Below are 9,898 nucleotides of genomic sequence, written 5' to 3' on the forward strand. Positions count from 1 at the left end.
GCACGGTAACGAGTTCTGCAATCTTAGAGGTTCTTAATGCGTTCCGGATTTTCCAATCTCTGCCCAGCGGCACGGCATCCCTTGCGCGAGTCGCCGGCTACATCCCTAGCTTCGTTGCCATTTTTCATAAATGCATTTCGTTTTGCCAGCTGGGCAGTATTTTTAAGCAAATCATTTTAAAGCAAATCATTTTAAAGCAAATCAAGCTGATTAATATCTCATTAATCCTCTCCTTCTCTCTCTCAAGTCACTGTGGCTGCCGGCAAAAAGAATGGTGAAATGATTTTTGGTAGCAAACACGTCATTAAATGGGCTGACACGCGGCCTAAAAACAGTTCCTAATTAACCTAGACCTTCATTAGAAGTAACTCAGGAAGTTAGAACGTGAGGTATTTGTTTACAATTAAATTAATTAATGGAATTTTCATTCAGTTTATATCTGAATTCTCTCAAACAATTTGTTCATTGAAAAACAGTGAGCGATATCTTCAGTTTTATACTTTAAATACGCTTCCCGTAAGTCTTTACAAGTCCGCTCAATTTGCACACCTGTGGCGAAAATTTTACAGAAAACGAAGGTTTTGAATGAGAAAAAACTGCATTAAAATTCCCCTTTTCATGAAAGACCAGATTTACATGCGCGATCGCACCAAACAAATGAGCAAACTCCCACAACTTCAAAACATAGATTCAAATTTACTTACAATCAATCTCCATTTAGTGACTGAGCAGAGGTATATTCGTTCATCAATAGTCGATGGCACAAGTAAAACTTAAGTAAGATCATTGACTGTCTTTGAAGACAAAATTGTCGTGGCAGTCACTGAACCCAAGTTTCTTTAATAAACCAGTACTGTTGTTGTTGTTATTGTTGTTGTTGTGCTTGGTTTTTTCCTTTTTTAGCATGCAAGCGCTTTTTCATCTTACGCGCTCTCTAATTGACAGGTGTTAGATTGTGACAGATACTTGTGAAAAAGACGTTTCATAGTTTGTTTAGAAACCTTTGACCTTTTTTAATCACAAATAAAAATATTTCGGTGAAACCTCTCTTTAATTTGCATCAGCCCGGTACCATTTACTCGCTCTAAAATTGTTCAGCTCATAGAGGATCTTGCCATAATTACAGCCCTAAATCGTTAGGGTTCTTTTGCAAACATTTTGTCAAGGTTTAATTAAAAAAAAAAAAAAAAAAGTTTTACTTGCAAACCTCGGTCAGTCCGTAGTAAAAAAATTGTGCACTTTGTCTTAAGTACCGGTACTCAAAACCTTGGGCACAGTCTTACCCAATATGAACCTCCCGGCCGGTGATTAACATATTTATCACCAACTCTTACAAGAAAAACACATGCGGGCACAAAAAAGGCATTTCGATGTGTTAGGTACAAAACAACATGCATGTATTCATAGACCTCAGTGAACACGCCCTGCAACTTGTGACGAGGGAAAATTCCATCGGCTAGATTATCCCAAAAAAGTTGTGAAATGCACAAATTCGATAGCTGTTCTTCCAGCTGCAAGCGATGCAAAAAAAGTACAATTTTAGAGTGATTGTTATAATTTTATTTTTAACATACGTTCTTCAAATTTTCATGGGCATTATGTTCAACTACGAATGCGCGCTGAAAAGTTCACTCATCGCTCAGGTGAGCTGAGCATATTCTGTAAACAATATTTTTGCTTTTTTCAAGACTAATGTTTCAGCACATAATTTACTTTACGGTTGGAATGTGATCTTCGCTCCAAGCATCTCGCAAATGTAGGCATTTTTATCACAGCAAGAGATACTATTAAAGAGGCCTCCGTTCTTGGATATTTCCGCGCAAGTGTTGTTACCATCTGGCTCAGAATCTCGCCATTTCGAAATATTCAGTTGTTGTGCACTAACCCAAATCCAAACCCCGTCTCTCTTCCATAAACCAATGTGCCACGCACTATTATTCGAAGTACCACGCTTTTGAATCTCATCATTGATAAACTGCCAGTCTTCTTCAGTTTCGATGGAGACTACGTAACCTCCCTGGGATGTACAGACGTGCCAGTTGTCACGCGAATTCCTTCCGCTTTTCGAGAATATGTAAGAGGAGTTTTGAAACAGGTTGCTTGGCACTCTATGGAAAAAAAAAATGAATAAATAGATTTCAAAAAATTTATACTGTTGATAGCAATAGTGATAATTTTTATACCGCTATTAATTTTAATTAAAAACTATGGGTATCAGAAACCTCTGCCTCCCTGAAAGAAAAATTAAAATTAGGCTAGGTTTTAAAAGTGGAAATTGGGGAGATCAGGGTAATAGCACTGTTATTCTTTGACTTTTTTGTTTCGCTCTCTAACTTTCGTTTTGAATCACAATCCGATGTAATTCCAACAAAAGTCTATAACCAATTATTATGATAAATCAGTCAGATATTATCTTTTTTTTAAACTGCCTCACCTGCTCCTGGCAATTCCATCATCAAATGAAGGATGACTGTAGAAGAGAAAATGAGCAAATAAATTGATTATTATGTCCAGAATAACATTTAAAAGAATGAAAAAGTTCATTAGGTTTCGAGTTAGACTGGTACTAATGCATTTTATTTCCTGCAAGCAGTTTAACATCTACCCCCGACTTTGATTACCTTTCTCAAGGGAGATGACGGAGAAGTTTAAAAATGCACCATCTCCGCAATTTACTAACCAGCTGAACAAAACCCGTTACATGTGGAAAACATTTCTTAGGATACGGTAGACCTTCGCATTGCAACCAAACTCTAAATCAGTGATAAGGATGTAACATTTCGCTCTCTAGAAAAGAAGTTTCGTTTTAGCTCGATGTAATCGTAAACCGACTGAGACGCAACAATTCGAAACGGACGATGTTTCTTTAAGCGAATCAATCGGGTATCAAATCTTTCTGCTCAAATAAAACCTCAATTTGAATCCTTAAAAGGTGGTGTCCAAAACTTTGTGAGGTTTTTTGCATATTCTTGGGTGTTACTTAACTATAGATCAGCGGACTGCGGAGCCTCCGGAACCTCCGGAACCTGTTTTACCTCAGGAACACATATTTTTTTTTTTGTACAAGAAGAGGAATGAGATAAGTGTAAAGTTTGCTCTCGGGGATAAAGAAGAATAATTTAAAAGATTAACATGTTTTAATTGTGCATGACGTCGAACTTGGCCAGCAGTCAGCAGTCATCTAGGCTGAGTGTTAATAATTGAATAATAATTTGAAAGCTGTAACGGTTTGGGTACCGCAATATCTGAGTAACGCCTCATCCGAAGTCTTTCAGTGAACCTTTAGGCTAACCCTGGAATGAGGAACATGAGGCGTAACTTTTTTGCAAACAACGGGTCGAATGTTAAACTTTTCATGTCTAACCTACGAACATTTACGAACATTTACCAGTCGCGTTTTACGAAAAATTAAACAGGCGCGTTTTACGAACCCGCATACACTCCTTGCAGTTTCTCCCGAGATTCAGCTATCATCAGTGAATTGTGTTAATTTATGCAAATTTGTGGCAAGTTTCCCTAGTGACTTCACAGTAAGCTGTACCTCTGATTTGTTATAAAAATGTAGGGAAAAAGGTGCAGCTTATATGTTGGTGTTAATGGTACTTTTTTTTTTCTTTTCCTGTTTTGAGCTGTGCATTACAATGTACCTTAGAAAGTTTTCTCTCCCCAGGATCCTGTCCCATGATGACATAACTTGTTTTCTTGCTCACTGATTGGGTAACTTTTCCACCACATCTTTGAATCAAATCAGCAGCCTCCTGACTCTCTCAATACTTTCCAAGATTCCCTTAATAACAACTGTCAGTCCATCCAAATAGTTTTCCGCTCTCTAAAAAATTAAATTATCAAGTGCAAGCATAATTAGAAGGTGCAGACAAATAATTAATTCTTCCCTTGAAAACCTGTTAATACTGTCCAAACCGAAAAGTTATAAATGGCAAAAAGTAAAAAAACCTCTGAGGATACACCATAAACATTAAATTTTAGGATCAATGTCAGTATCTAAACATCTGTTCACCTACCCCTCCCCTAACCCAACAACAGTCAACTGATAACAGTTAATGTTGGATTGAGGGAGGGGTAGGTGTGCAGTTTCTTAGACACTGATATTGATCCAACATTTGTAAAACAACTGAGAGTAAAAGGATAAAATATAATTTTTTAAAACCTTTAACTCCCAGGAGTGACCAAGACAGAATTTCTCCTTACAATATAGATACAATATCATGCAGACAAGTAATGAGAATAAATACAAATATCAATCTTGGGATTATTAGTTGATCTATGACCAAATTCTCTCAACCAATGTCACAAGAATTGTACAGCAGACAGTAAGGAGAATTACTATAGAGATTTTGAGAGTAAAAGGCTCAATCAAAGCATACATTTTGCAATTTTTTTTTCTGTAAACTGTATCTGCAGATTTTCCAAACCAGCCTTAATTCTAATAATCTTCATTTCCCTTTGTCTTGCATCTTTCAGTAAAAATTTATTTGAAAGGATGGAAACCAAACCACAAAGAGCTTTGAGAAACAATAATTTAACTATGAGAATTAATTAACATGTAAATTCTCCCTAGAATATCCATACATTATCAGCAAACAGGTGCTGCCAACACTAAAATTTATCAGGTACATGTAGTTGTTATAATTGTTTGATTAACACTTCCCAATATGGTCATGCTAGGTGCTTCAATGATTGGTTCTTGAATGTGAGGGAATTGGTAGAAATGAAGCTTGAAAATAAACCTTTTAATAATGATGTAATAAGAAATTCTCATTATCAATTTACAGGAAAACATCTCACACAAGAGGGGAGAATTAACAATCAGATCTTGGACTTTGAAACCTACCTGAAGGATTTCCTTTGAACCAAGTGTCCTAGGACCATCTCTTGCCATAAAACTATGGTAGCCTGATTTTTTCTTTTCCAATGAGGGTGGAACTTCAACCACTTTCTCTGATTTTGACACCTTTGGTGTTCCTTTGATTGGAGTTTCCTCACAGACATCTTTTTTATCCTTTTTTGGAGTAACAGTTTTCTTTGGACTTGGTTTTGAGTCTCTAACTGAAGTTTCTGGAACTTTGGCAGCTTTGGTAGCCAGTTTGCTAGCAGGAGTTGTCTTTGGTACTTACTGAAATGTCCATGGATAAAATTTGAAGTGAATAAAAGTTGCATGTATATCAAACATTCTAACAACTGGGAGTTGTCCCAAATAGGAATGTTGATGGTGAAAGACACTGCTGCTTTAAATAGTGGAGACAAAGAGGCAACATCTTCCCAGAATGTCAAAGTTAAAGTCACCAAGAATGTAACTGAAAGTTCTGTCACTATTGTTACTGTTTTTGTATAAATTCTAGATACAGTAATGGTAGTATTTTGAGTAGTGTTAGTATTGTAAGTAATGTTTTGTTGCAAGTATTGTTAGTAATGTGCATCTGAGTAAAAACCATCTACTGTCATAGTAGGACAGGTTAATGTATATACAACATGCACATGTACCACCAGTTCACAAGTTTGAGTAAGCTTTTGGATCCTATACAGAGCCAAATTTAGTCATAAAATGTTACTGTTTCATCTACAAGTACCTTATTCAAATGCTTGATAACACTTACCATACACATGCAATCATATCAGATCCAATCCATTCTAGTATCAGGGTAGCAGGTTTATGCATTAATAGTAATGATTAATTTTGCAACAATTAAGGATGGTAATCAAAAGGCTTACAAACCTTTTTCTTCTCAGGGGAAGGCTTTGTAACCTCAGACTTTGATTCTGAGAAGTCTTCCTTTCTTTTCTTTGATGGTTGCTCGTTGTGTGATGGTTGACATTCCCATTTTCTCTTCCTTCTTTTTCTCTCCCATTTTTTTACTCTTCTTTTCTATTCACTCTGGAGTCTTCATTTTCTTAAGACTTGTCAGATCTTTGTGGGAAATGAAAAAGGATAAAAAATTATTGACTTGCTCTACAAGGAATTAAGGGATGATCATTAAGTGGGTTGAGCTCTGGATCAAGCTTAAAATTTGCACTCTCAAAAGTGATCAATTTTCTAATTTCTCATAACAATACCAATTCACAGTCAAACAGCAATGTAAGATCAGAGGAAAGAAAATCCACAGACAAGAGGATATTTATTGATTGAACAACATATTCTCAAAGATATTTTCATAACACTTGTGTGACAGACAGTGAAGAGAGTTGATTTAGATATCTTAAGAGCAAAAGAACTTATCCCTTTCAGGAACCCCATGGTGTTGTTTTTGCCAAACTATTCTCCAACATCTCCTAAATAATGCATGACTCAAACATTGGTCATTATACCCATTAATTTTGTGGCATGGTAGCTGTGAACCATAGTCCATTCTGATATAACTACTGTATAACAGATTGGCAGAGGGTTTACAAGGAATGCATGATGAAGCCCAAAATTAACATGTGATGCATGAATTTTATAGAAAGGCAAGGTATGGTGAGGTTTAAAGTTTTCCTTGTTAAATGCATGATGCCTGAAGTACTGTTTAAAATATGCAGGATGCCTGAATTTTTCTATACAAAAAAAATAGTGGGTGAAAAAAGTGTAGTTAGTTATTCACCTGTTTTCTTTCATTAGCAAATGTTTTCCTGGATTCCCTTTCAACTGGAGTAGGACCAAAGAAATCAGGTGTAGAAGTTGTTTTTTTCCCTTTAGGTTTGACTGATATACATGTACATTTCCTAAGGTACTGACAGGGAGAAGTTATTTAACAAACAAGAGCTTAGTTGGTGATCATTTCCTTTATTCTTGTGCCCTTAACCTTGACACCTGTGTATAACATGTGCCTATCCAAAAGTTAAAATTTTGGAGAAACTGGAAAAGCAAACACAATTCGCAGTAAATTTTTATGAATCGTCTTTCGCCAAAAAGAAGCTCCAGTGAAAGAAGACCATTTAAATAACTTACTTTCATCAAAAAAGAAATGCATATTAATGTTTGATTCAGGGGGAATATTGTAAAGAGAAATTAGATGCTGGTCACTCTTCACAGTCAAAAGGTTAAATGTATTAGCATAAGAGCAGTGTCCTATGACAGATCTACATGTAACATTCTCAATGCCTGATGGAAGAAAGGAAAAAACAAACAAACAGACAAAAAATAAAATTTAGCTGGATAATTTTAGAAGAAGCCAGATGCTTCTCCACAGCAATATCTTATGTTCTAAATGAACACCATGGTTTGGTACTGAAATGTCAAATATAATGAAAGAGGATGATGAAAGATACCTCTCTTTAACATGCTGGACCTCTTTAGAAGCTACATTGTCTGTCTGTTAGGCAAACTTTTTTAATTTCCTGGGCACAACTTCTTCTTCATCTGTAGGAACAACATTAAAGTATAACTTAAGTGCTGTAACATTCAGATCCTATTTAGGGCAGACTGGTCTAATGGTAAGTGTGCTCAAGCCTGGATAAAGAGAATGGCTTTGTTTTCTTTGGCAAGCTAATACATGTACATAAGCAAGGTTAAAGGTCACCTGATGTAAAATAAAAAAAAGATACTAAAAGTAAAAAATACCCTCATCTAACCCCAAGCTCACCTCACACTGAATATTTTCCTATCCAGCCCTCTCACTTCATAAATATGGAGAGTCCCCTAAACTCTTTTGTAGAACTCAGTCACATAAAAATATATATCCATATTCTCCATACTGTTCTCTAAGCATTTTCTAAGGTGCTGACAAGGAGAATTTGTTTAATAATCAAGAGCTTCCATAGTTGGTGATCAATTCCTTGACACTTGAAATTAGGGTCAAAGAGTTTAACTACAACTGTATAAAAAGGAACCAAACTCAAGAAAAAATTTGCATACCTCAGTTTTGGAGGAAGAGGATCTTCATCAGAATCTAACAGAGATGCAAGACTAATTCAGAAATGAGGTCAGGATATAATTGTGATGTCGTATATATAATTACAGTATGTACAACTGCTGAACTTAGATTAAAACCATTCAGACAAATACAGAGGTGTAACAGTATGTGTAGAGCCTCAAAATCTCTTCATGTTCTTCACAAAACATTACCTGAGTCAATAATGTTTTTTACTTTCTTCTTCCTCTTCTGATTTTCTTTTGGTTTTTGCTTCTGGGCAATGTCATCATCTTCACTGCTTGATAAACTCTGCCCTGCAAATTAACAATTACATATTTTTATAAGCACAAATGTGAGATAAATTCACTTCTTTGGACCTAACAATAACAACTGGATAAGATTAAGGGGGGGGGGGTGTTGTTCCTTGGAGCACAACTTTCTTACAAGACATCTTTTTTCTACCAGCTCAGAAAATCAAGAGAAGACACCAGGCTTGTGAAAAAAAATTAATAGTCTGGGTTAGGTGAAGTCTCAGGGTTTCTTTATCAATCACCTTTCAAGTCAATCAACAATTTTATTTTCCCTTCAGTCTGACTAAATGAAAGATTAACTACATGTAGTACTTGTCAAAATCATCAAATACTCATTAGTATTGCATACTGCAACTGTGCTGCAGACTTAGGAAGCTGCAGTTTAAACACATTTTTAGGGAATGCTAATGTCCAAGATATTTCTAACTTGAGTGAAATTTAGGTGGCAGTGTATCACATCATGCTGTTTAACCCTTAAACTCCCCGATGTAATCAACATGTAACTTCTCCCTAGACTATCTAGTATATAATGTCCAACAAAATGGTTATGAAAGTTTTTATCTTGATCTAAGTACAAATTCCTCTAACAAATGTACAAGGAAATGTGAAGCAATTAGAGGAGAGAATTAGAAAACAGATCTTAGGAGTTAAAGGATGAATACAAAAACTTCATTTTACAACCCTGTTTAGGATAAAAAAGAAAAAGGCAAAACATTGTAACTTATCAGCTTCACTCAGCTACCCTGACATACTCCGACAAACTACTGAAAATTATACCTACAAAGTTAGTTAACACACAGAACCACACCATTTCTCATATTCCAGTCCAGAAAGATACCTTGGGTTAGATATATGTAGTGGAATGAAACTCTTGGTTAAAACATGTTGTAAAATTACTTACCATGTGCTAAATAAAAGATTCATGACAAAGGAAATTTTACCATGTATGGCAATAAATACCAATTTTGGCGAAATAAGGTGTCCCCCCCCCCCCTCCCCTGGAGAAGAAAGATGGGAATGTGAATTGCTCCCGTGTATATGTAGATACACACGATGATCGATTCAGTCAGACAGGGGCTGTGATATGGGCAGATCTTTACTCCGTCACCTCTGAAGTCGAATTCCCTGATAACACAAATATCTTTCTCTCTCAAATGCTACATAAACCATTACTTACCTTCGTTCGACTCTTTCCTACATCTTGTTTCGATAAAGACTTCACTGTAGAATCTTTCCCGCGCTTATTTTCTACTTTCGAAGCGCCTTGCTTCGCTGTCTTTCCAGTAGGGCTGAAGAACGATCGAATATCCTGTACAAAAATATGTAATTATAACTGAAACACCGGTTAAACACTGCCGCTGAGAACTAAAACGACTAACAAACCATTTCAGTATGGCGACGTGTTCACATCACTCTGCGACATTTCGCGCCATCTTTGAAAATGTCCTGTACTTCAGTCAGCGGTCACCAACTTAGCTTCCAGACTCCTGCTGCTATTTCTCTTCCGCTAATTTTCCGAAAAAAACAAAAGGTCATAAGATAACTATAATCTAATTCAAATTCACGGAACCAAATGAAAGGAGCTGTCAGACGAGGGAGGTTGAACCGCTTGCAGTTGCCCCGCTAGATTGCTTTGAAAATGGCAAACAGATCCGCGAAGAACACTTCTCAGGGGTACGTACTCTGCTGTGGATGTCGATATTTTCATGAATGAATGCGCTCTAGCTTCGCGCACGCTAG

General features: G+C 36.3%; 1 protein-coding gene across 19 annotated transcripts; it reads right to left on the reverse strand.

Moving 5' to 3' along the window:
• Positions 1-1,537: 1,537 nt before the first annotated feature.
• LOC149051358 (CD209 antigen-like protein A) lies at positions 1,538-9,641 on the reverse strand. 19 transcript variants are annotated; one of them, XM_089185454.1, is made up of 11 exons: positions 9,542-9,641; positions 9,336-9,467; positions 8,060-8,156; positions 7,850-7,883; positions 7,264-7,354; positions 6,597-6,717; positions 5,735-5,926; positions 4,853-5,134; positions 3,648-3,829; positions 2,435-2,470; positions 1,538-2,108 (listed from the first exon to the last, which is right to left on the reverse strand). In XM_089185454.1, exons 1-5 carry the CDS (start codon positions 9,542-9,544, stop codon positions 7,351-7,353), a joined length of 270 nt encoding a protein of 89 aa, XP_089041580.1. In that variant the 5' UTR covers positions 9,545-9,641; the 3' UTR covers positions 1,538-2,108; positions 2,435-2,470; positions 3,648-3,829; positions 4,853-5,134; positions 5,735-5,926; positions 6,597-6,717; positions 7,264-7,350. The 19 variants fall into 19 exon arrangements, with proteins under 19 accessions (XP_089041580.1, XP_089041574.1, XP_089041596.1 ...); XM_089185448.1 differs by having other exon boundaries at positions 6,597-6,725; XM_089185470.1 differs by having other exon boundaries at positions 8,060-8,161.
• Positions 9,642-9,898: the final 257 nt, after the last annotated feature.

Source organism: Pocillopora damicornis, chromosome 1 (assembly GCF_964200805.1).
Source record: "Pocillopora damicornis chromosome 1, jaPocDami1.2, whole genome shotgun sequence".
In the NCBI taxonomy this organism is placed as follows: Eukaryota; Metazoa; Cnidaria; class Anthozoa; order Scleractinia; family Pocilloporidae; genus Pocillopora; species Pocillopora damicornis.

Excerpts from the sequence above, each read along its gene's own strand:
- LOC149051358 (XM_089185401.1), bottom strand. The coding sequence starts at position 2,601 with ATGTTAAACTGCTTGCAGGAAATAAAATGCATTAGTACCAGTCTAACT. Across the intron at positions 2,109-2,434 it reads GATGGAATTGCCAGGAGCAG|AGTGCCAAGCAACCTGTTTC; the intron begins GTGAGGCAGTTT and ends TTTTTTCCATAG.